Raw genomic sequence first — 25584 nt, forward strand, 5'->3', positions numbered from 1 at the left:
GCACTTTGCCACTCACCACCCACCTTGGAACAAAAGGCTTTATGTACATTTCAGGTGTCCCCTGTAGACTGTGAGCTTCAAGGGGAAAGGAACTAATCGCTGCATATCCTGGAGGGTACATTATAATGCTTGGGCATCGAGTTGGGGCCCAATAAATACCAAGTTGCATTGCATTGCGTTGCATTGGCAGATTATTTGGAGATTGCGAGTACAAAGTACCACCAGCAGGTGGCACTGTTCCCTTTCCGAAAGTTGAGTTTTCAGGTAGATGTTAGTTAGGGTCCTTAAAAATATTTACCTTTTCCAAGCTCTCAGGATGAGAACCTTCCAGGGTTGAGAATCATTGTTCTCATGCACATTTGCTCCTTGTTTTTTAATACTTTTTTTAGTCCTCACCCAAGGACATTTTTTATTCCTTTTTTTTTTTTTTTTTGGAGAGAGAGAAGGGAGAAAGCAAAGGAGAGAGAAGCATCGATACAAGGGAGAAGCATGAATTGGTTGCCTCTCATACAACCCCAGCCCTGCGCGCAGACCGAGGATCAAACCCGCAACCTTTTGGTTATTGGATGATGCTCCAACCACCTGAGCCACACTGGCCAGGTCTGTGCACATTTTTACAGATGGGGAAACTGAGGCTCTGAGAGAGAAGGCCCATGAAACTCTTGAGAGAAGGTTGAGGGCAGAGCCTGAGTTGAATTCCATACTCCCACTGCTAGGTCTGGGGCTCCAAGATCCTTCTAATCCTCTCCCTAATAGTATTGCACACTTCGAGTTAGCTGCTAGGTATAGGTAGAGCGGGTGTGTTACCAGGGGCAGGGAGCGGGCGGTGGGGCACATGGAATATGGTCGAAATCTTTGTTCCGAAATCTCCCGGCTGACCAGCCCTCGTGCTGCCTGAGGTTCCACCGTGAACAAGCTAGCCTTGCGGTTTAAGTGTGTATGTTTGGGTCTCTCTCCCCCTCTCTTCTGTTTAAGTTGGGTTTCCTCAAGGAACAGCTCCTAACCACAGCGTGGGTGACATTTTCAGGTGCCTTCCTCCCTGGGGAGGGTGCTGGCTGCTCAGGGGCAGAGGCCATGCAGATGGCAGCGGAGAGAGGAAGTGGTTTTAAGGGTGATGAAACCAATAAGATAATATCTAATAAGTTTGGCAGGGGTCACACTTGACCATACTCCCCAAAAAGCCCCCCGTCCCGTCAGGCTTGGCTCTGGTGCAGACCACACGGGACAAAGTCGGGGCAGTGGTGGCACAATAATGCCTTCAGTGGTGCAGTGGCAAACACCTGCTGCAGCCGGTGCCAGCCACCTGGGGCAGGGGTGGGGGATGGGCGGAGCAGGCGCCGTTCTGGGGAAAGGCACGGCCTCGTGAGCAAGCTATTTATGGCTGCTTTCGATTCTAAAGTACTGACACGGAAACCACCCTGCCAAGCTCATCCCTAAGTCCCTGCTGGTTCCAAACCTCCTCCCAGCCCTGGCTGGGGTCTGCAGGTGCGTCGTTAGCCCCTTACCCCGGGGAGGGGTATCCTGGGTTTGGCTGCTTTCGCCCTGGTACATACTTACACTTCTCACACTAATCACCCGTGTATATTTTCAGAGTGCTCACCTTAACGTGAAGGAATTCAGGTCTAGTGACTTCTCAGACACTGGCTACCTTGGAGTCAAAGCACCGTACTAAGTGCGTGAGCTTGGCGTTCTAGTCCCTTAACCTCTCTGTGCCTCAGTTTCCTCCTCTGTCCATGGGGATGATAGCATTTGTTTCATGAGATGGCATGAGGAATAAAATAATTAATATATGTGAAGCACTTCCAACGGAGCCTGGCCTACCATAATGATTTCGTACGGGCTAGCTGCTGTCGTGATTACTCCAGGAGCACTTTTAGAGGTAATCCAAATATTGCACCATCTCTCCCTTCGACAGACGAGGAAGCCGATGGTGCGAAGCATCTGAGTGACCTTCTGTATTAGCTTTCTCTGTTGCACAACAAGTTACAGCAGGTGTGGCTGGTTAAACAGCACACGCTGACTGTCCCAGTTTCCACGGGGCAGGAGTCCCAGTGCAGCTCAGCCGGCTCTCCTCCTGCTCCGGGTCTCCCGAGGCTGTGATTAAGGGCTGTGGTCGCACAGTGGTTGGCAAAATTTATTTCCTGGTAGCTGTAGAACTCACGGCAACTTGCTGCTTCCAACTCAACGGGAGAGCATCGCTTTTATCAGGGAGTTTCCAGACCCTCTTCTAAGGGCTTTCAACTGCTTAAGCCTGGCCCACCCAGGGTAATCTCCCTCTTCGCTGGCTCAGAAATCAACTAGTTTGGGACCTGCGTCACATCTGCAAAATCCCTTCACTTTTGCTCTCCAGTGTAGTGACCCCCATCCTATTTACAGGTCCTGCCCACACCCGGGGGAGGGGGAGCACTGGTTGTAGACACCTGGGGCAGAAGTCTTGGGGGGTATCTCATCTCAGAATCCTGCCCAACCCACTCCCCAAACCACTGGCAAGAGGACATCTGTTTGGCCTGACAGCCCTCCCCTGCACCTTGAAGGAATCACCCCGTGCAACAGTCAGTGCCTCTGGGAAGACCGGCAGGATCAGGAAGAGATGGGGCCCGGCAGTGTCCAAAACCCACGTGGCCTTCCTGCTCAGTTCTCAGAAATGATTATTACGCCAAGTTCCGCTCAGCCAGCTCCTGGCCAAGCAGCGGGCTACCGTCGCCAGCCTTTAACTCGGCTTCTACTGAGCCTCGCCCCCTGCCCTCCTGCAGTCCCCCCACCCGCAGTAAACAGGACTGACCTGTGCGACCAGCAGGCCACGGTGGAAGTCACGAGAGTGGCTGCGGAGGCGTGGCCGTAAAAGGCATTGTGGCTCCCACCCGGCTCTCTGGGACCATTCTTTGCGAAAAGCCACCCCTGCGTCATGCGGTCACTCAGCCAGCCCTACGGGGGGCCCACGGCTTGCGGGGAAGGAACACCGGCTGGCCAGACATCAACACGAGCCACTGGGGAAAGCAGGTCCCCCAGCCCAGTCACACTGGAGGGGGACCACAGCCATAGCCACCATCTCAAGTTCAACCTCGCAAGACACACTTAGCTAAGCTGTTCCCAAACTCCCGACCCATGGAAACTATGTGAGATATTTATGCCATCATAAGCCTCTAAATTCAGGGGCAATTCTCCATGGCAATAAAGATAATACAGGGGCCGCCTGGAGCTCATGCCTTACCTGAAAGATGGGGGTGATACAGTGCCACGTATCGAGCTCTTGCTGGGTCCCAGGACCTCATCTACCTCCCCGTCGGCCGCTGGAGCACAGGGGAGCAGCTGGGGGCAGCCGAGACCTGCACCCAGAGGTCTCGCACAGCTCGGCACAGCCCCGGCAGAAATTCCTATGACAGTGGCGTTGTAGACCATCAGCCCTGTCCCACAGGAGAGCCACCAGCCGTGTGTGGCTATTGAGCCCTTGAAAGGTGGCTAGTGCATCTGAGGAGCTGAATTTTAATCTTTTTGAATTTGAATGGATTTGTTTGAATAGCCCCATGCGACTAGAAGCCAGTTTCGGACAGCACAGATGGGACAGACCAGAGGGCTTTGGCCAGACCCGAGATACGAGGAGCACAGGCCCGTTCCGCGTGCTGGAGTTCGGGAAAACTGTGTGGCGGGGTTTCGGGGGGGATCTGACACCAGACTCACTGCCTCACAGGGGGTCTGTGGGGCCTGAGCAGCCCCCAGCGAAGGGGCCCTGGGTGCCATCCTCTGATAGGCATTGTGCTTGGGAGCAGACTCCAGAGTCCGCGTGCCCGGGTTCAAATCCCGCCTCTGCCATTGGTGGCTATGTCAATTTGGGCAAGTTATCTAATCTCTTGGCTAGTTTTCCCATCTGTAAAAGGGGGTGCTAACAGCACCCACTTTGTGGAACTGTGACTATGAAGCGGGTCCAGGTAGAAAAGGCAGAGAGAATGGGTTTGCTGGTGGTCAGCTTGGTGAAGAGGATCTTGCCCAGCTCCCAGGGTTGCTGAGGATCAGAAGTGTGTGGAGCCTGCCGGTCACAATGCCAGCTGAGGCCAAGCAGGTGACATGAGTGACGCGGTTGGGGCAGGGGTGGGGGGGGGCAGATTGTAGCAAGGCACGGAACCCGTGTCCAGACAGGCTCCTGCCTGTCAGCAGCTCCTCATCGTTGCCACACTGCCGGAGTGTCGTCACATCTCCCCAAGAGAAGTGAGGAGCATGGATTTTTATGGGAAATGACCTCATTTCTAGTTGGCAACTCACCCTAGGACTTTCGTCTGTTTGTTTTTTAAACAGGGTGCCGCCTAAACAAAACACGGAGGCGGGGCCTTGGCCCGAGGTGGCTGAGGAGAGCGAGTCCCGACCTTGCCCCCTCCTCCGCAGGCCCTCCCTGGCTCCGACACCTCCGCCTCCCCCAGGGGGGTTGGGCAGGGCGGTTGTCTCGGGCTCCCATGAGGCCAAGGGACACAGCCCAGGAAGGATGACTTCTCACGAACCCAAAAATCACAGAGGCAGGCAACCTAGAAAGTACCAGGTTTTATTATCTTTTATCAAAAAATCAGTAACAGACAACAGTGTGAGGGGCTACAGGAGGTGCTGACTTCTGACATAGCCAGAGGAAAGGACACGGGGGTGGGGGGCGGAGGGGGGCTGGTAGAGAAGAGGACCCAGCCAGCTGGGAACCCTGGGTCACGGCGGGGGGTGGGGGGGAAGGTGCAGGCAGTGAGGCTGATCCCACCCACCCCAGCCAGTGGGGGCAGGAGACGGCAGCCCACCCAGGCTGATCCACCAAACCTCTCTCCTCTCTGGAACATAACAAGTTCCCGAGCTGGGGCCCAGTCAGTCCTCCCCACCCCTCCCTTCGCCCAGGGAGACAAAGGTCACCCCCAGCCAAGCTGGGGCTGTGACTCGTGAAGCCAGTCTGGTTCGCCAGCAGTGCGCGCCCATAGACAGATGGAGACGGTCTCCGCCGGCCCGCTGGCTGCGGCAGCCCCTGGCCCCAGGTGGCAGCTGAGCACGTGAACTGCGGTCAGTGCAACCGAGGAATGGATTTTTAACTTGATGCAATTTTAATCGACTGAAATAGCCACATGTGGCTGGTGGTTACCGTATTGGCTAGCACACTGGCTAGCACAGCGCTCCAATTGTCTCTTAAATGTGGAGAAAGGAAGGAGCACCCGCCGGGCTCCAGGCAGAAGCTAGAGAGCAGGCAGAGCATCTGCCCGCGCTACCCCAACCCAGGGGAAAGGCACTAGGGACGGGGCAAGAGAAAGAGGCAGAAACCCCTTCGGCCACATCAGAACTCACTCCCTCCACCGCCCAGCAACTTCACACGGGAAACATCATACTATCTCCTGAAAAAATATATTTATCTATTTCTCTAGAACCAAGAAAGAGTAGCAATATATTACACGAAAAGAGACACACATATCCTGCATTGTATTTTGGGACCTGCTAGAAACCTAGGTCTCAGCAAAAGCCACCTCTTACAGCGGCAGCTTGGACAGGGGTCCAAGCCGCGGGCAGAGAGGGCTGCGGAGTGCGCCGTATAAAACGGGGAGGGGGCCAAGACGAAGAAGAAACAGAGGCTCTGTCTGAGGGTATAAATAGTAAAAAATAATAATAAAAATCATATCTCCAGCTCTTCTCTCATTTTCGAGAAAAACAAACAAAACCAAAAAAAAAAAAAAACCAAAACAAAAACCAAAAACCCCGTTAAATACAAACTTAGAGCGGGCGGGGCGGGAATGTGTGGCGGGGCCGGGGCCGCCTGGCACCTGTGCGCTCGGGCCCAGGCAGAGAGGAATGAACTGTAAAAAAATCCAAACAAAACAAAACAAAAAACCCACTAAAAATAGATTTACAAATACTCTACAAATCCATTTCAGTACGAACTTTCAGCTCTTCTCCCCACCCTCCCTGCTTCCCTTCACCCTCCCCCCCCCCCCAAAAAAAGCCTGTTTTCCGAAAGACACTTGGAAGAGCCCCGTGACCCAAGGTGCCCCACAGGGGCCCCTGTGGTGTGGACCGGGGCCCTTGGACCGACACCTGTCAAGGTGCGGATGGTTCTAGTTCCTGCTCCCGGTTCCTGGCAGAAGGACCGGCTGTGAAAGGGCAGGGTGGGGGGGAGGAAGGCCCCAGGGGGGTCAGCCCTCCAGCAGGACTCTTAGGACAGCCCCCGGCGGGGGGAGTGGGGGGGTGGTTCTGGTGAGGCGTGATCAGTACCGGCTCTACGCCCGGCTTAGATTCTAAACTGAAAGGTGAAGAAATAATCCAATCCTTGACTTGTCTTCTGAAAGGCCAAGTTTAGCCTCATGGTTCTGCTGGGACCATTGGGGCCCAGAGGATGAAGAAGAGGCAGGCAGGGACGGGAGAAGGTGATGCCCCTCCTGTCCCTGGTCGCGTAATCAGGGCTGAAGATGCTGACAGGTCCGTCTCAGATGGCCCTCCCCCTACCCTAACGTCCAACCTCCACAGTCCTTCCGCTGTCCTGTCCACCCCCCTCGAGCCCACGCCAGGGCCCGGGAGGAAGCTTCAGGCGTAGAACTCGTTGGTGGGGGCCTTTTTGTAGATGGGCTTCTTGCCCAGGTCGTAGCTGCCTTCGTCCTTTTTTTTCATGCGGTACATCAGCAGCAGGACCAGGAAAATGGCGAAGAGGATGCCCACGCCGCCGCCCACAATCAGAGCTGGAGGGGAGAGGGGACAGCAAGGTGAGAGCGGCAGCTCAGCAACTCGGGCTTCAGGGGGCCCGCCCCCCGCCCACCCGGCGGCTCTCACAGCGAGACGCCATCACCGCCGCCCGCACGGGGGCGCTGCTGCCCGACCTGAGTCTCACTCAGGCCTCACTTATGAGAAAAGGGGTCACGGGGGTCCCTGAAGACCCCAGGGCCAGAGTGGCACAGCCGCTGCTCCAACCCACATCTGCCCGAGTCCAAAGCCCGGCTCTTTCCAAGCACCAGGCGGACCCCCCAGCAGCAGCTTAGCACTAACTGAGCTGGAAGCAGGAAAAGTCTCAGGCGGTAGAAACGGTCACAGACACACACGCATCATGGGGTCCGCTCGCTGTCCTGGTGTGCACCTGTGCGCTCACCAGCATTCATTTCCACAGACAGGCAGACACACCTGCGTACACCCAGGTACACGCTCCCAAACGCGGGCCTCACACAGTCTCGGGGCCGTACTCGTGCATTCTAGGTACGGAGCCTTGCAACCCTCGGTGACGGCCTAGCGCCCACCCCCATCCCCCCACCTGCTGGCTGAGCGACCTTCAGCTCCCTCACCTCGCCCCTTGCGAAGTGGAAATAATAGAGCCTCTCCAGCGTGCCCTAAGAATTAAACACATTAATCCACTCAGAGTGCTTATGCTCGGGACTCAGGCGCTGGAAATGTCTGCGGTTTCTCTGTCCCTCACACCGTGACTCAGGCCTGACGCTGCAGTAAATGACTCTCACAGCTGGGCTCCGGGAGCACAGCCCTGGGCAGCTGGCCGGGTGGGCAGATGTGGGTTTCTGACCTGGGGTGGATGTTCTCAGGAGGCCAGAATGGCTCACTTCCGTTTGGGGCGGGGGGCAGGGAGGCCTCCCAGCATGCTTTCTGTGGCAGATTGAGTCCCCTAATTCAGTCTTACTCAGGCTTCTAAGAAGATTAACTTGCAGTCCCTGCTGCTCACACTCAGTCACAGCTAAGCACAGAGCGGGGGCCGGGCGCTGAGCAAGGTTCTTTCTCAGCTAAAACTCGGTGAGAAAGCAGCCACATGGTGCCCCCGGGGAGATGTCCGGAAAAGGACAGGGAACACCAGGAACCAACCCCATTCTAGTCGTCCTCGCCTCTCCCTCTGGCAGCCCCGGCCCCTCGGGTAGGTCTGTGCTGGGTCTCCCCACAAGGTCAAGGTTCAAGTACAGTCTCAGAAGTGCCTGTGGTCCTAGGTGCGAACGCCAGGTCTGCCACGCCCTGGTTTTATGACTTCGGGCAAGTGTTTTGGCTTCCCTGAGCCTTGCCTTCCTCCCCTGTCACAGTCTCACCCGCCAAACCCCAAACCCCAAACCCAACTGAGGGCTGGTGTGTAAGGGAAGGGGCCAGAATCGCATGGTGCTCGGCAGGTGCCTGACAGACCCTTGGGTGCTGTTTCAAAAGGTGGGACTGGAGGGCCCCCCCCAGCTGCTGGACAACGCAACTTCACGTGGAGACCACATTCCCGTTTAACTCTCTCTCCGCTGGAAGACTTAGGAGAGGACGGGACTTCCGCTCTGCCTCTGGCCGTGTGCGACCCAGGGCGCACACCCGGGGTGCCTTCCCTGGGCGGCAGCTTCCTCGTGCATGAGAAACAGTTGCTTGGAATAGATCAGTGGTTTTTGAAACTACCTTTCTGTTTTTAAAGAAAAAAAAAACACACATTTCGCTTTACAAGGAATAGAGCCCTTAGTTGATAAAAGCAAAACCTTATGTAAATCCCACACACAACTATGCCCACTCAAAGTGAAACTCCGTGGTTGAAGAAACATGGGGGGAACTTCAAAATACTTCAACTGAACAGTCTGAAATGAGAAAGACGAAGTCCTCTCTGTGGGCCCCTCTAGTTCAACAGCATCCCCACCCCACCCGCATCCCACAGAAACTCAGGGGCCAGGGGGCCGGGGTCGGGGCTGAGATGAGCCCCAAGTCACCTGGGGTTATACTCCCAGGGAGACTCATCTGGAAGACCCAGGCGGGACCCTTTATCTGTCCTGGACGGAGGCAGGACGCAGGACTCTGCCCGTGTACCTCAAGCCTCCTGGGAGCTACTGGCCCAGCCGGTTGCCAGGAGACAGAGGCTGCCCTGCCACCACCCAGGGCGCCCACTCCCCAGGCTGGTTCATGCAGCTTGGCCCTCGGCCTGTAAAACCTAGCACAGAGGGAGTTCCCTGACAGCACCCCTCCCCCAGCTCTGGAAATCCCCGGGGCTGCCAGGGCAGGAGAGAAAGGGAGCCAGTCCCCATCCCTGCTGCTGGCCCCACCGGGCCACGCCTGCAGCCTCACTCTCCCCGAGACGCAGCTGTCCCCAGAACAGGACACTGTGGTCCAGGACCCCACGGCTCTACCCGAGGCCGGTCATCGACCCGCGCTAGGGCTTGTTTCCAAACTGTCACATGGAGGTTCCCTGTGTGCCACCTACTGCGAGGGGCTCAGTGAAGACTCAATGGCAGATTTGCGCAAAGTCACGTACACGGAGCTACTTGAAAATGGAGTCAGAGCTGCCCCCCGAGAGGAAGGGCCTTGCAGGTCTCACTCCTCCGACCTTCGGAATATGAACACTGGGCAAAAGGGCCTCTGGGCGGACTGGGCCTACAGCAGCCCTGGATTCCAAACAACTGTTTGCGAAGATACCAAGACAGCAGCTCTCATGACTGCAAACTGAAGACATTCTTCAGGATTAGCACCGCTGCTCAGCTTATCCGCTCCCTTAGCTTCTGTACCGCACACAGGAATTCCTTCTAGTCATGTCATCATCCCCTTCCCTTCCTCACTCACAGCCCTTGCCTTCACCTCCTAACTGGAACACTGTGTGGCTTCCTACCCGAATCAGTGACTCCCGAATAGCTCTTCTTCTGGATCTCAAAGAAACCCTGGTTGCCTCACCTTGACCTTGTCTTTTAGGTTCACATATCCTGCTACCAAGTCAGATCGGCCCTTGACTGTTCACCTCACTATTCCAGATTCTGTGTGCCCTGGACCATGACACCAGCCCAAGGAGGCACCCCTGTCTGCACCTGCCACGGAGGAAGCGGGGGGCTCATCTCCACGGAGGTTCAAGAGCTTCTCGGCCAAGGTCAGAAGGCTGTGCAATGAGCGAGCTGGGGGAAGGGAAGCCAGTCTAATCCTGAGGAGCTCTGGGCTTTCAGGGGAGGTTTTCCAGGAATGTTAACTTTTAATAATAATTAACTCCCCAGGCACCAAACCCAGGAGGTGAAAAGGCTTTGAAAATAAGAGGGGACTGCAGGCGAGCCAAGGACTCAGCTTGTCTGTTCTCCGGAAGTCTTTGGTGGGCGATTCTTCGCCCCCCCCCACCAACAGGCTGCACAGTCGGAGCCTGCCCACCCCCACCCCACACACGCGTGCATGCGCACTCGCATGCACACGCACACACACGCCTCTGGGGGGTGTAGTCCATCAAGACGGGACATGCTGACTGTGGCCCTGAGGAAGGGACACCGGGCAGGGAGCCCATCACCTGCGGCACTACCTGCCATGCAGCACGCCCCCTCGAGGTACCCAGGGAGGAGCAGGGGCCTTACCTGCCAGGACCTCCGTCCTCTCAAAGATGCTGCTGCCCTGGGCGGTGCTGGACATGGACACCCTGTTCGATATCTCCTCGACCCCTTCAACAGGTGGCGAGAGCCTCTTGGGGATGACCTCATTCTCCTCCAGCTCCTTGGGTTCCGAGGGGACCCGGCTTCCAGGCCCCGCCCTCTCAGGAATGTGGTTATCTAAGGGCACCTGGATAGGGGAGGGAGAGGAGAGAGGCTCAGCACCCTCGGGGAGGGGCGGGCCTTGCAGCCCAGTGGGGAAACTGGTTCGGCTGTCTCCCTGAACCACGTGGTCTGCGTGCAGAAACCAGCCACGAGCTCAATAACTAGGCCATCAGATCCCTCCCCTCCTCAACTGGTCTCGCGGATCCGTCTCCAAACGGGAATGAACAGTGTCACCAAGAGTCCAGGGAAGCAGGCGTCCCCTCGCTGCTGCTCCGTGGGGACTCTGAGGAACCACTCTGGGGGGAAGGTTTGGCAAAACTGCAGAAGTGCCTTTAAGGCAGCAATTTCGCCTCTGGGACTGTATCTTAAGATGCTAATCAGAGATCTGGATAAGAGATGCTTGCTGCAGTGCTATAATTTTAGCATATCAAAAATTGCAAGCCACTTTTCCATCAATCAGGGCAATCGGGCGAACTAGAATTATGCGGCCTCTAAAAATAGGAAGAACATTTAATTACGAGGGAAAACACTCTTGGCCACTTTCAGCGGAAAACGCAGTGCCCGGAACTGTGGGTACCACGTGACCTCCATGTTGGGGAGTGCCTATGAGAGCACAGAAAAGGGGCTGGAAACACTTCTAAATGTTGGCAGTGGTCACCCTGGCAGGGAGGATGGCCTGCCTGTGACCCACAGAGGGGCCCGCCCCAAGCGAGCCCAGGGTCACAGATGAATGCCCTCTTGCAGGGCGAGGTCAGACCCTCACTTTCCCCGCCCCCTTCCGCAGCCGTCACAGAGGAGCAGGGGGAGAGGCAAGGCCTGCGGTTACTTACCAAGGGGTGGATGACTTCGGGGAAGACCCGGGGGTCCTCGGACTCATCTGTAAGGTCAGAAGGGCTATGTGAGTGAGGTCAGGTATCCCCCAGAAAAATGACCCCTTTTCGGCCACAGCTGCTGTGGGTCCAGGCTTAGAAGCAGCTCCCAAATGCTCAGTGCCCAGCAAAGGCCCATCCTCGCCCCAGCCTCAGCCACCTCATCTGTAAAATGGGGCTCCTACCCCCTGCCTCCCTGGCTCTTTTTTCCTAGAAATGTGGAGCTGGTAGTTGGGTAGATGCTTTGTCAGCTCCAAACCCTTGCTCAGGAAAGGGTAGATCGGGGGACCCATAGCACCCCTGGGTGCCAGACAGAAATACAGAATTTCAGGGCCCACTGAGCCTGAATCTGTATTTTAACAAGATCCCCAGGGGACTCCTTTGAGAAAGCAAGCCCCTAGATCACAATATTCAATATCAGAAATTGCAATATTAAAACATTTACTCAGCGCTTGGTACATGCAGAGCTTCAACTGCGTCCAATGCCCAAAACACAGAGGTAGTGTCATTTCTATTCCCATTTTACAGACTTGGAAACTGAGGCTCGGAGGCCATCGCCTGGCAGTTTGAAGTCAGGATTCCATGACTCCAAAACCCAAACTCTGAATCATTGCACCACCCCGCACACAGGGTGGATGTTTCCGAGTAGCTCTGTGTGGTGCAGCATCCGGGGCCAGAAAGTCACGGAAGATCTCGTGACGCAGCGGCCCCGGATCCAGCCCCAGATCCAGCCCCAAGCCCGGGTGCCTTCACCCACCCCACTCCGTCTGAAACGGGCTTGCTCTGGGTGTCCCACCTCCACGCCGACCTTGTAGGCCCCCAGGTCTGCTTTCCCTTTCCAAAGGTAGAAAAACAATCAGTTCTCCCCACCCCAGCCCACTCCCATTATGCCCTAGAGGTGGATGGGTCTAGGCTGATGCTCAGAAAACCTGGAGCTACAAGCAAGCAGCCCAGGGCAGGTCTCAGGGGTGGACATGGCTGATCCGGTTCCTTGGTTTCTTGTTTGTGGGGGAAGGGGCACTCTAGAAAACCCCCACAACAGTCCAAGGCTCAAGGCGTGGTCAGCCCCCCAGGGGGAGAGTCCACCTTTCCCCCAGCCCCGGACCCCAGCCTGGCCTGCACCCCCTCCGTACCCAGGTCTCCGGAGCCAGACAGCTCGAAGTCGTCAGACTCCTGCCCGGGCCCCCCGACATCCTCGTCGTCCGGCAGCGGCCCGGAAGGGTACCGGCTTTCTAGGTCGTGGGGGTCGATGACCTCGGTCTCTCGGATCTAGGGTGGAGAAAGGAGACAGATGGGTCAGCCAGTAGCCCCTGTAATGGCATGCAACAGCCCCTGCGCCCCGAAAGACAGTGACATGGGCACTCGAGGAGGAAAACTGAGGTGCTGGAAGGGGACCAGGCCCGAGCCTGGAGTCCTGGCCCCCTCCTGGCCCCTCACCTGCTGTGTAACCTTACGTGGGTCCAGTTCCCACTCTGAGCCAGTGAAAATGATAAGGGTGGTAATAATCAGGATGGAAATACAGTACCAGGTGCCATTTCCTAAGCACTTGCTATGTGTCAGTGCTTAGAAAGCACTGACTTTCACAGAAAGACCTTGACTTTCTACAGTCTAAAGGTATGACTTTCCCCCCATTTTACAAGTGAGGAGAGTGGATAGTAAAGACTCGAAATCACTTTCTTTTGATGACACAGTGGTGAGTGGAAGGCTGAGGACTCCACACCCGGCAGCCTGACTTCAGAGCCCGCTTCCCCGCCCCTGTCACAAGCCAGCCGGAGGATACGCCCAGCCAGGGTTGCGGGGAGCCAGAGCCCCGTGATGCCTCCGCAGCAGATTCGCTGCCGGTGGAGAGGGCTGCTGGCTCGGGGACACCTTTCCGAGCTGAGTCAGACACGCCTGGGACGGGCTCGCTGGCTCACCCACGCGCCAGGATGGCCTCAGGTCAGGGTGTTGCCCACAACAAGTGACTCAAGAGTGCGTGAGTGTCCCCGTACACTCCAGCTCCAAAGGCTCCCACGGACCAGGCTGCCTGCCACCAACGCCGCGGAGAGGCACAGCTCCTGCCCCCCCCCCCACGTGCTCCAGCATCCATACGTGCCCCTCAGCCCTACCCCATGGGGTCCCACCCAGTCACAGCAGAATCTCAGGCCCACCCCCACCGAGACGCTTTTCAAAGGAAAGGAACAAAGGTCCACGGAGGGAAAGAACCTTAAGGGTCTTTGGCGCATCAGCTCCTCGGCTCGGCTCGCGATGCCTGGAGCTGGGGGGCGGGAAGCGCTCGGAACGCCCGCCCCCTGTCCTCTGAGCTCCCGGGCTGGGGCTCTGCCTGCCCACAGAACAGCGGCCTGGGCCACGTTCATTTCGCTAATTGCTCAGATATTAAAGTGGCCACTATTTGCCGGAGGGGTAGGGTTTCAAGAAGGAGAATTGGCTCCCAAGACAAGGCTGCCCTTGCAGGAGGGGCCCGGGCCCCTGCAATGGCTCCCAGGCAGAGGCGGCGGCGGGAACCTGCTGGAAGCCCTCTCCACCCCCGCGAGGGCACGCGCTGGGTTCCCGGAAGGGAGCAGGCCGGGCCGGGAGGGCGGCGGTGGGCAGGCAGCGGGCCTCCCGCAGGACGGCAGAATCTTGGCTGACCACTGGGCGCCCACGGGGGTGAGGAGTCAGAGGGGTTAAGGCATGGCGAGGGATGACTTCACGACTTGGGAATCAGGAGCTGCTGAGCCGCCGGCGCTGGAATTCCAGCCCCCGCACACAGCCCTGCGGCCCTGGCTTTGGTCGGGCAGCTCAAGGGTAAGGTTGCTCCAGGCACGCAAGCGCCTGGCACCTCGGGTGGGGTCCCTGTGCTCCTGCCCCTTCTCCTATCGCCAGTTCCCTGGGGGCCCAGGACCCTACAGCAGGAGCTCGGAGGAGGTTCACCTGGCTCAGCGCTTACTTAGCACGGAATGGTTCTACGAACAGATTTTTTTTTTCTTTGCAGAAGTGGAAGGGGCATGGGTGGCTCAGAAAGGTAATGTCGCCTTGGCTGGCGTAGCTCAGTGGATTGAGCTCGGGCTGCGAACCAAAGTGTCGCAGGTTCGATTCCAGTCAGGCCACAAGCCTGGGTTGCAGGCCATGACCCCCAGCAACCGCACATTGATGTTTCTCTCTCTCTTTCTTTCTTTCTTTCTCCCTCCCTTCCCTCTCTAAAAAAAATAAATAAATAAAATCTTAAAAAAAAAAGAAAGGTAATGTCACTGGCCCAAGTTCACACAGGCAGCAAATGGCCCCACTGGACCAGAACTGAAGCATGGGTCCCTTGAGCCTTTATCTACATACATGTAGACCCACATGCATAAACACATGTGCAGAGAGAGTGCCCGCCTACCCAGGTAGGAAGGGAGCAGAAGTCACACCAGCCCAGGAGGGAAAGATGGCAGGTACGACGGCCACCTGTTGGCCTGGCCGGGAGCCTGGACTGGCTGCGGGAGTCAGGGCCCCGAGTCCTCCGGATGGGGCCGGTCGGGGGCTGGGGTGAGGGCGGGGCTGTCTCAGGACCCTCCTCATGCCCAGGAGCCACACTGTGCTGCTTCCTGTCGCCTGCCTCCCAGTGGGTGAGAGTGTTTCAGCACGGCCCGAGCCAATGGGCTGACAGTAACTCACCCCCCCCTCACGTTGGTGCAATGAAGACCCTGGGGAGGTGCGTACGGCCATCTCCTAGCCAAATCTGCACAACAGAGGCCACCCAGACTCATTCCCAGGTCAGCCCTCCTCGTGGCCACCTGGTCTCCCCTAACCCTTCGTGTTTATGCCAGGCCCCTGGACAGGATAAAGGACTTGTCTACGGTCACAGCAGATACCTGTCCTGGCTCTGAAGGGACAGGGTCCCTAGGGGCCGCCTTAAACGAGCCCAGGTGCTCCCCTACAGCAAGTCAAGGTGGCTTGAGAGAACGGGGAGGTGTGCCAGTAAGAGGAAACAGGAAGTTAAATTCCTCTTCAACTCCAGAAGCACCCTCTCTGCCCTCGACCCCGCCGACAACAGGGAAATTCCCATGTGAGCAGGAGCCCTTTAAGACTAGGCCAGCAAGCCAGGACCCTACTGCAGGGGCTTGTGGGTAACCATCCCCTTGTGTGGGGGGGGGCGAAGGGGGGGCGAAGGGGTGGCGTGGGGTGGAGGACAACAGCCATCCCTTTCCCCACCCTCTTTTCAGCAAGGCCTGTTCAGTCTGGGTGGCTTTGAAGGGCCAGGCCACCTAGCAGCCAGGCCCAGCCCTGACCAGAGGAGGACCCCACCCTCTCCTGGCTAAGGATGTGATCTGTTCTCCTCCCTCACCCCACCCCTGCCCAGAGAGCGTGTAGCCACACGCACGTGCACGCACAGGCATGCTCTCCGGGCCCTCGGGCCTCCCTGTGACTCTGCCCTTCTCACAGGCGCACGGCAGAAATGACCAGGTGAGCGGCCCTGGATGCGGGCCTCACGGACCCCTGCTGGCCCGTGGCTGGCGGGCATCTGGAGGTTTAGAGATGCTGGGTGCTTGCCCACACTCTCCACAGAAGGAAGGGGATAGGGGCTGCTTTGTTCTAAAGCAGGGGTGTCAGACTCATTTCCACCGGGGGTCACATCAGCCTCGCAGTTGCCTTCAGAGGGCCGAGTGCAGAGCTCCTGGCCCCGGGTTAAGCAGTAGTTACGTTTACACAGTCCTAAAGTTACATTCGGCCCTTTGAAGGCAGCCACGAGGCTGCTTTGGCCCCCAGTGGCAATGGGTTTGACACTCTGCTCTAAAGGGACTGACACCTGCCAACAGAAGGCACCTGAGGCCACGGAGCCCAAGTGTCTCGTTTTATTACCCAGCAAACAGATTAAAAGACAAGGGGCTTCGCCAAGGTCACCCAAGCAGCTGGCGGCAGAGCTGGACTTGGAACCCAGGTCCCCAGGCTCTCGGGCGGGAGCTGCCCTCCCCCGCCTTCCAGGCTTCTGGCTGCCCAAGGGCTGCACCTGTCACTCCAGACACGCGCCCAGTCCTTACGCTGTAGGCATAAAGCTAGGAAGAGGTCACTCAGCCTGCCCAGAGTCCCACAGCTTTTGATGCCCAGGAGAGGCGTGGGGGCTGGGGTGGCTAGCATGAGTATCCACTGCATGCCAGGCACCCGGCTGGGGCCTTCTTTGCGTGAGCTCGTTTTACAGGCACAAACTGGTGGGTGTTCTACCCATTTTGCAGGAAACTCAGGTTCGTGGCATTATTCCCCCAAACTGTTAGAGCTGGGATTCCATCCTCCACCTTTCTCAAGACTGCGCCATAGCCACAGCCAGACTCCTCGCTGCTGCCCACGCTCCCCACTCCGCCCCAGCCCCACAGCCCAGGGCCAGGCCAGGGCTCCAGCGTGCCCCCTCCCCCGGTCAGGGAGGGCACAAAGGTGAAAGTGACAGTGCTTCAACCAAAGGACGGAGATGTGGCTGGGGCACCGGGAGAAGTTCAGGGTCAGGGCTTGGTTGACCATGAACTGGTGCGAGGGAGAGGAAGGAGAGCTTGCCCCCAGCTGGCTCTTCCCCAGGGGAGGTGGGTCAGGGTCAGGGACACAGGAGGTGCCCTGGGGCACCAGAAGGGCACTGGGCATGACACATTTGGGGAGAGGGTTGCTGAGCATCCTGGGCTCCAAGACCAAAACCCCCCGGAGCGATGCGGCAGATCTCCAGCAGGGGCACTGTTCTCCCCGTCCCCCTTCGGAAGGGTCAGCCGTGCCCCAGAATGAGCAAAACCTGGGGCCCCCATCAGGACTCTCCCTCCCTTGGCAGAAAGGAAGGCCGCACCAGAGTGGTTACCTGAAAAGGCAGATCCACAGGCTCAACTGTGTGAGCCTGGGGGCTTAGTTCACACCCTGACCCCTCAGTGTCCTCTCTGTGCCACTAAGGCTAGAAGCCCCCGGCAGGATGATGAGGACTGAGATGCCCTAGTGTGCCCCCAGGGCCCCAGCACGTGGCCCGGCACCTGGCAGGTGCTCCACGAATATGGCTCTTATTAACCCCCGCCCGTCTTCCTTCTGGGTGCGGGGTTACCGGTCCAAGGGCCAGAGAGACCTGAGAAAAGTCGTTGAAGCAATGCCACCGCAGAAAGAAGGTGGTCGAGGGCGCCTCGCCAGCTGCAGAGGGACAGAGCCTAGGACGGGTCGGAGACTTTCCTGCAACCAATCACGCCCCGTCCGGGCTGTGCAAGGGCAAAAGGACCCCAGGGTGGGCCGAGCCCAGCCCAAGGTCACACCACTCGGGGCACTGGTCCTAAGCAGACAGAGGCAGAGGAAAGACCAGCTGTATTTTTCCAGAAGGACCCAACAGCAATGACCACAGATGCCTGAAATTCTACGCCCGAGCACTCCCTGACCTGCCCCGGGAGTGAAAAACTCTCTCGAAGGCAAAATCAACAGCACACGGATCCACGCCCTGGTGCTCCGGTACCCGAAGGGTTAAGCCGGCTCTGGGGGTGGGGTGGGGGTTCGGGTGTCGGCTGAGCCCAGGCTCTGCCCACTCGGAGGTCGGGTTACTCTGAACACAATCGCTCAGGAGAGTCGCCAGGCCTGGCACGGCCAGCAGCCGGCTCCGCACCAACCCCCCAGGGCAGCCGGTTCCCACAGCAAGGGCTCCAGGATCCCGGGGTGCCAGCTGCAAACGGGGGCAGGGGGTGGGAGTTTCCGGAGCCTCTGCATGTCCCCCTGGCCAGGAGCTGACGGTGCACCCCCGTCACCAACTCCCTGGGCGACCTTGGGAGATCGGGCCTCGGTTTCCCCACCTGTAAGACGGTTCTCAAAGAGACAAGCCTCCCTCTGTCCCGAGGCCTGGTAACCAAGCTGGGCACCGCTCCGATTACCGGTGGAGACAGCCGGGGACGGGCTGGCTCCCGCAGGGCCGTGGAGACAGAGGCGCATTGACGCTGGGGCTTGTAATCTCGGCAGCGGATCCTGGACCCGAGGTCCCTGCTGGACGGCGGGTGGGCCGTAAACAAGCCTCCCTGTTCTCAGCAGCAGGGTCGATAGCCTTGTCTGGGCTGATTAGATCAGCTCTGGGCGCTGGCTTCGTGCCCTTTCGAAGCCGCCCCCACCACTCCGGGAGGCCACAGCCCTGGACCAAGTGGGTCTGCCCCAAAGATGCCTCTGAGCCCAGCTTCCCCAGGGCGAGGGGCGCCCCTACTCCTGGTGGCCCGCCCAGCCACCGGTCCCCCCTGCCCCCGTGCCCAGGGAGGTTGGAGGGGTACAGCGAGTCCCTGCAGGCCCGGCCACGACCGGCAGGCTCCACCAAGTCACTGTTTCCACACATACCAGCCTCTCCCTGCCCCCCCCTTTCCATTACTCCAGGGGTCACCTGACTCGCAGCCTCCTCCGCTGTGCCAGGGAAAACTGGGGCAGACGCGCTCGCTCCGGGTCTGAAAGACGAGGCAGGGAACACACCGCCTGAGTCAAGGGCGGCGGGGCTGGGTGGGAGGGCCTGGATGGAGGGTGGGAGTGGGGAGGTAGCGGGGTCACAGAGGCGGGTGGGGGCTGCTGCAGAAGGCCAAAGCCCTCGAGAACTGCTGGGATCGCAGAGCGATCTTCGGGGCCCTCCTGGAAAGGATACAAAGTTTCAAACCCCAAGAATCGCACCCACCAGTTTACACTCACAATGTGGGCAGAGACACCACCTTCCCGGAGCCCACCAGGCTGTGTGGCTGGTAACGAGACACTGAACTTAGGCCAGCACTTTGCAAGTTTGCCAAACACCGCTTATGACCCTCAAGTGACACAGGTGTCTTAGAGAGGACACTGGGCTCCCACCGGCGAAGTGACTTATTAACTAACTGTGTGTCACGGGGTGGGGGGTGGGGTGAGAGGCAGAGCCGGGATGGGACTCTGGCTGTGGAACATGCCCAGTACCCACTTTCCAGTCACCTGCCGCCAGCAGACGGGGCCAGAGGCCCCTCGGAGAGGTGGGACCTCACCCAAAGATCACCAGCCAGTTAACGACAGACCACCTGGGTGTGTTGTACTCCGAGGGCTGAACCAGGCCCCAGCTGTTGACAAAGGCCTCCTCCTCCTCCTCCTCCCTCACTAGGCACCAGGCTATGAAAACACGGGAAAACTGGCCTCTCGGAACACACTACCTTTTCTGTCCCTCAGCAGCACCCCCACCACAGCCTAGAGTCCCCCCTACAGTTCGCTCAGCTGCCGACGGGCCCCCCAGCTCCACAGGGTGCCCTCCGTGTGCTGGGCCGCGTCGCAGCGGTTCATAACCTTTGTGACCCCCTCCGTCCTGTCTCTCTCTCCAGCTGCAAGCGGGTCAGAGGGGCGTCCTGCAGGGAGGGCAGGAGAGGTGGGGCAGCCGGGAACTGGCTCTGGATTAAATATAAACCCACCCGATAATTAGCAAACAGCCCACTTCTAAGACAAACAAATAGCTGATTTGGGCGCCATCAGCCCCACCCTGGACTCCTCCCTCCCCACCTCGCCGCCCTGGGTTAGAAACGGGGGAGGGGAGAAAGCTGCCCAGGAGCCCAGGGGGTGGGTTCCTCCAAGGTACCAGGTAGCAGCATCCAAGTGGCCGGGACAGAGAAGGGCGGTGTCACTGAGCACGTCCCCCTCCCAGGCACAACACTGGGGGCTCTATTTTCCGTCTCATCGTCTCCTACAGGCGTCACCACAGTCCAGATCATCTTCGTACAGGCCAAGGGGCTGAGAGGCCGGGCGGTCCCCCCGAGCCAGGGAGGACTTCGCGCCTCTGGGGTCAGGTCCGGCCGACTCGGCACCAGCGTCCCAGGCAATGCCCTCCGGCCAGTCCCAGAGGGCAAGGAGGGGGTGCACAACAGTCCACAGAGACTCCTGGGGTCAAGTCCAGCCTGGACTGTGCCGACTTGGTTCTGTAAACTCAGATCAGCTACAGCCTTAGCTTTGCTTCACGGGGTGGGGGAAGGGGAGAGGCGAGGCACCACCCGCTCAGCAGAGGCCAAACGACCAACATGAGGACTGGCCGGACTCTTCCCAAGTCCACCTCCAGGGCACGGCGCTGTGGAGGACTGGGCCACACTACTCTTTCCCGTATGTCCCCTCAAGGCCCTGGACACTGAGAGGCGGGTTAATAGGCTCCCAGAGGACAAGGTGAGACTCTGGGGCACACTGAGACACCCCACCAGAGAGCCACCCCACAGCCAAGGGGTGGAGAGGAAACGGGGTGCCTCGGGCCGGCCCGCTCTCGCTCTCCTCCAGTGACTCGCACGGCCCTGTCCAGCCGCTTCCCCCGGCTTCAACATGGTTGGGACATCAAGCCCAGCCACCCAGGAGGCTGGGGACAGCTAGGAGTCAGATCCTCCCAGGAGGGGCCGGGGCCTGGTCCTGCCCGCCCCTCATTCAGGCCGCTCAGCACTCGGAGTCCTGGGAGAAGCCCTCCGTTTCCAGGAGACGGAGATGGCAGGAGCTGAATGTCCCCCCAACCCCCAAACTTCTCCTCTCGTTCGGGCTCTTTACCAAGAAGGCCAAGAAAGCTCGCCTCCCCGCATCAGTGGGCTCTCAGGACGGGAAGGACCCTGGAGGGCCTGGCCCAGCCTCCTCCTGTTAGAGCTGGGGCCCACTGAGATCCAGAGATAGGGCACAGCACTCAAGGTCACCCAGCAAATTCAGAAGTAGGGCCTGAGGTGTCTACCTTCGGCCCAGCCAATTTCCTGATCTGGAATGTTCTCTGAGGGTGTGCAAAGCAGAAACCTTGTGTTATCAGACAGACCTTGTTCTGACCTTGGCAAACCACTCCATCCCTCGAGCATCTGTGTCCTGCGGAATGGAGATAATCACACCTGCCTCCCAGAGCACCAGGAGGCTTTCTTATCAGCAATAAAAAACCGTGGAGCACTTCTTAGAATAAAGTTACACGCCTGAGTATTACTTCTCCATTCATGCAAACCTTTCCTGAGTTACTAACTATAAGACGGGCTTTTCACTGAAAAGGAATAGAGTTCCTGCCTTGAGTGTGTGTGATGTTGGGGGTTGGGGGGGGAAGGGGGGCAACTCAGAATTTGGTGCGGGGTATCATTCATTCCCTCACCAAACGTAACTTTCTTCAAAGGATGAAAAGCCTTTGCTGTCTTTATGGTTTCCCATGCCCTTTTCAAAGTGTGGTACGTAATCATTCATAGAATGCTCGAGTGGGATTTGAACTGGAGGCCAATCAGTTCAAATCCCACTTACAGATGGTGGGGGGAGGGGGGTATCAACCTAGAGAGCAAAAGGGACCCAACCTCACGGAGCCCCCATCCCGAGCCATGGCCCAAATACTCTCTCAGGTGCTTGGTAGCTCTCGGAGCTTCTAAGAATTCCAAAGAGCTCTCATTGGCCACTCCAGAGTCCTAGACCCCCTGAGCCAACCCCCCACCCCACTTCTGTGCAATCAAGGCGAGAATTCTCAAGGAGCCCGGAAGCGTCTCTAAGCTAAAGTGCCCCGATGGGCCGGGAACGATTCCCCAGAACCAACTGGGCTCGGTGCCACCTAGGCGGGCTGTGCTCCTGGACAGCGCCACCTGGGGTGGGGAGGAGGGTGGGCCAGTCTCCCAAAACAAGGCTGCCTTTAATTGCCCAGGGAGGGAGCGGCAGGAAGGCGATTCAGGGAAATGGTCCCAGCTGGACAGGAAGAACTGGTTTAGGGTGGCAAGCCCCGGCCAAATGGAGAGGAGGCTGGTGCTCAGCGCGGGTTCCCTTCCCAAACCTTGTGGCACCTGGGGGGCAGGGGGCACCACCTAAAGGGAGGGAGGGCCTTTGGTTTAAACCTAAAACTTGGCGAGGGCCCCCAAAGAATTATTGGAGGGGCTACTGGGTAGATTGTGATGGCCTGCGCACTCCCTGCCACCCCAGTGTGGTGCCGCGCTCAGCTCCCGCATCCGTGAAGTGAATCTTCATGGGCCTCCTGGGGGCGGCTTCCCACGCACCCAACCTGGCACAGGGAAAGCACTCCGTGCATCGCACCTGCTCTGAGCAAACCCCTTCTCCCTGGGCCTTGCTTTCTCCACCAGCCAAAAAGGGCCGACTAGGTCATGTCTGTCTCTGGTCTAATCCAACCGTGACTGAGGTCTGATTCTTCCGGCCACAACGTTAGGAGGGAAGGGGGTGGCAGGGCCAAAAGGGGAAGCTCCGTGACCCAATTAGGGGCGGAAGGTCTGCGACATTAGCCAGGAAAGGGGAGCACAAAGGTCAGGATGAAACATGAGGCCGCCCTCTCAGGAAGCAGCTGCTCAGGGCCGACCTCTCCGGCAGCTGATGGGTCCCCACACATAGGACTGACAGCCCTCCCCCAAAACATCCTTCGGGGACACAGCTGTCCTCACTCAAGCCCTTGCAGGCTCAGCAGTCCCTGAGCTGACACTGGTCCCTGAGTGCCCAAGTGTCGACCTCACAACCTCCAGGGACTTTCCTCTCTGGCTGCCCAGACCAGCGGCACCGGACAGGGCATTCCTGTGGACACCTCCCTGACCGCATCCCTCGGGGCCTGGTAGGGGCCACCGCACCAGGGAGCAGCCGGCTTGGGTTCAAGTCCTGGCTCAGCCACTAACCTTTCAGCAGGGTTACCCTGAGTTTGGGGAAGTCATGCCCCTCCCCCTCAGAATTCCTTGAGGCTGGCCAGCCCCGAATCTTTAGGTTCTATAGGAGTCTTGAGTTATCCGAGGATGGGACACAGTGGCAGCCACTCAGAGGAGCATCGGGCTGCCTACCGAGGAATCTGCTCAGCCCCTAATCTGCCGTGTGAACGTAGGCAAACTGGTCACCCTCTCAGGTCCCAGGTTAAGAAGAGCAAACCAGGTTGTTTGTTATCAGGATTAAGCTAGGTGAGGGAGTGGTTGGGCTAGCCCCTGGGAAGCTATCAGGACGCTGCTGCGGGAGGGGCCTGCACCCCCCCCCCCCCCGCACGGTATCACCCGGCCAATCAGCAGCGGTGCGCAGGGCTGTGGTTCAGGGTCCTATTCCTTCCTCCGCGGGAGCCTGTCAGGCGGAAACAACTCTCTCCTAAGGGAGCCCAGGGAAATGGGAGCCCCGTGCAGAAACTGAAAACAGGGGCTCGCCGCTCCCCATCCCCCCAAAAAGGGACTTAAGGGCTGGAGGGGGGCACAAAGCCCAGGCCCTGGGGCGGGGAAGGGGGCGGGGGGGGGGGGCAGATCGCCTCTCCCTTCTCCCCGGAGGGGACTGCCTTCCCTCTGCCCAGCTGGCTGCCGGGATGAAAGGAGCCTCAGGTGGCCCAGGGTTTTGCAGGCGACGGGGACCCGTGGGCAGCGGGCAGGAAAGGCTTCTCCCCGCTCACTGAGGCCTTCTCTCCCCCAGCCTCCCTCGCCTCGCTCTCACCCAGCGTGGGTGCTTCGACTTCCCAGGCTGCGCTGAGCCGGACGCAACAGGCTTCTCACGGGAAGGGTGGCGCGGGCGCGCTCATCCATTCCTGCAGCCCTCGGTCCCAACTTTGTAGGGGTAGACCCTAAAGGAGCAGCGGCCACCCCCCCGCCCCACTCCCTCACGCCCTTGGTGCCGGTGGGGAAATCGAGGCTCAGCGGGGGCGGGGCCTTGCCCGAAGTCACAAGCCAGCCGCACCGCGGGGCCACAGGCGAGATCAGGGCTCCGCTCCCCGCTCCCCGGTGTGTGAAACAAGGCCCCGCAGAACCCTAAACTCCTCCCCCTCCCCCGCACTCGCGGCCCCCGTCACCCCCAGGCATCTGCGATTCCGGAGCTGCCGGCTCCGGGCGCCCAGTTGGCGAGGAGGGGGGTTCGGGGCTCCGAGCCGGCACCAGAATCCCCAGGGAAGGTGCGGGTGGTGGGGGAAAGGTGACACCGGCTTAGTCACGTCCGAGCCCGGAGCCCTCGCCAGGGCTGAGGCCAAGGGGAGGCGGGAAGAGCAACAGGCTGGGGCGCGAGGCGAGCGGGGCGGCCACCCGCTCCCCGCCGGGGGCCCAGGAGCCAAGTTTCCGGCAAAGTTTCCCGGACCTGGGTGTCTCCTTAGGGGCGGGTGGCGCGGCCCCCCCCCCCCCGATCACCCCGTATCCCAGGGTCCCAGGAACAAAGAAGGTGCGGGTCCGCGCTCCCCCCGGGAACCTCCGAGCACCTACCGACTCCGCGGCAGCGGCGGGGGCGCCCACGAGGAGCAGCAGCAGCAGCGCGAGCAGGCGGGCGGGGGCCATGGTGTCGCGGTCGCGAAAGGGCGCGCAGGCTGGTGGCCGCGGTCCGCGGTCGGCCCTCCTTATAGGCGGCGGCCGGCCCCGCCCCGCCCCGCCCCCGCCGCCCGCACCCCTGCCCCCCTCCCCCAGGAATTCCCCGCGAAAGCTGGGCCTCCGGGGCGCGGAGCCCGCCCGCAGAGAGGGAAACCCGGAGTGACCCGCCCGGGGCGCGTCTGCCCGGGGCCACTGCCCCCCGGAGCCCCGACCCCCTTTACCGATTTGAGCCCCGGCCAGGCAGGCCCCCGAAGATCGCCGCGTCTGACCCCTTTTTATAGCCGGGGAAACTGAGGCCCGCGCCCAGGAAGGACTTGCCCGAGGCCGTCGGTGTAGACCAGCGCCCGTCGGACCGAGGGCGCTCCCGTCGCAGGGCACGAAGGCTCTCCGAAGGGGACTCGAACGCCGGGAGTTTTAGGTGTCAGCACACTGTCCGCAGAGAGCTGAGTGTTTCGGCCTCCGCCGGCCTCACGGTCTCGTCACAGCCACTTCCACTCCGGAGCTGAAGCTCAGAGGGAACCAGTGTTCACTTCAAAGGCCGAGTGGCTATGCTCTAGCGAAACACTGTTTTTGGACACCGAGATTCGAATTTTATAAAAATTGCACGTGGTGCTAAATATCTTCTTTTGATTCCCGCCCCCGCCCCCACGCCCCCAAGCATTTACAAACGTAAAAACCATTCTTGCCCTGGCTGGGCGGCCCCGCTGATGGGTGCGTCGTCCGGCGCACCGAGAGGCTGCGCTCAGTCCCGTCAGGGCAGGTTCCTAAGTTGCAGGCTCCATCCCGGGTTCGGGCACCAGGGGCTGCGGGAGGCAACCTGTGGACGTAGCTCTCTCACATCGGTGTTCATCTCTCCCTCCCTATCTCCCTCGCTCTCGTCCTCCCCATCTCCCTCCCTCCCTGTCTCTCTAAAATCAATAAACATACCCTTGGGTGAGGATTTTAAAAATAACAGTGATCAAGAAAATTAAAATGTAAAAACCACTCTTAGTGAGCTGAACAGAAACAAGCCATGGGTTGACTTGGGGTGGCTGATCTCTGTTTTAGGGGATTTGTAGGGGATTTGGTTTTCCAGATTTTGAACTTCCTAAAATGTTTGACCTGTCAGAG

General features: G+C 59.1%; 1 protein-coding gene and 2 long non-coding RNA genes across 3 annotated transcripts; 1 reads left to right on the forward strand and 2 right to left on the reverse strand.

The window, feature by feature from the left end:
* Positions 1-3334: 3334 nt before the first annotated feature.
* LOC118496847 lies at positions 3335-5344 on the forward strand. Its single transcript, XR_004899407.1, has 2 exons — positions 3335-3638; positions 3996-5344. It is a non-coding gene; the product is annotated as an uncharacterized LOC118496847 (long non-coding RNA).
* Positions 4516-24522, reverse strand: SDC4 (syndecan 4). The gene is made up of 5 exons (XM_028524238.2): positions 24373-24522; positions 12445-12580; positions 11273-11319; positions 10266-10467; positions 4516-6680 (listed from the first exon to the last, which is right to left on the reverse strand). The coding sequence occupies exons 1-5, from the start codon at positions 24442-24444 to the stop codon at positions 6529-6531; spliced, it is 609 nt and encodes a 202-aa protein (XP_028380039.1). The 5' UTR covers positions 24445-24522; the 3' UTR covers positions 4516-6528.
* LOC118496846 lies at positions 14279-14654 on the reverse strand. Its single transcript, XR_004899406.1, has 2 exons — positions 14543-14654; positions 14279-14325 (listed from the first exon to the last, which is right to left on the reverse strand). It is a non-coding gene; the product is annotated as an uncharacterized LOC118496846 (long non-coding RNA).
* Positions 24523-25584: the final 1062 nt, after the last annotated feature.

Source organism: Phyllostomus discolor, chromosome 9 (genome assembly GCF_004126475.2).
Source record: "Phyllostomus discolor isolate MPI-MPIP mPhyDis1 chromosome 9, mPhyDis1.pri.v3, whole genome shotgun sequence".
NCBI lineage: Eukaryota > Metazoa > Chordata > Mammalia > Chiroptera > Phyllostomidae > Phyllostomus > Phyllostomus discolor.

Excerpts from the sequence above, each read along its gene's own strand:
- SDC4 (XM_028524238.2), bottom strand. The coding sequence starts at position 24,444 with ATGGCCCCCGCCCGCCTGCTCGCGCTGCTGCTGCTGCTCCTCGTGGGC. Across the intron at positions 10,468-11,272 it reads CCGAAGTCATCCACCCCTTG|GTGCCCTTAGATAACCACAT; the intron begins GTAAGTAACCGC and ends TCCCCTATCCAG. Across the intron at positions 6,681-10,265 it reads GAGGACGGAGGTCCTGGCAG|CTCTGATTGTGGGCGGCGGC; the intron begins GTAAGGCCCCTG and ends TCTCCCCTCCAG.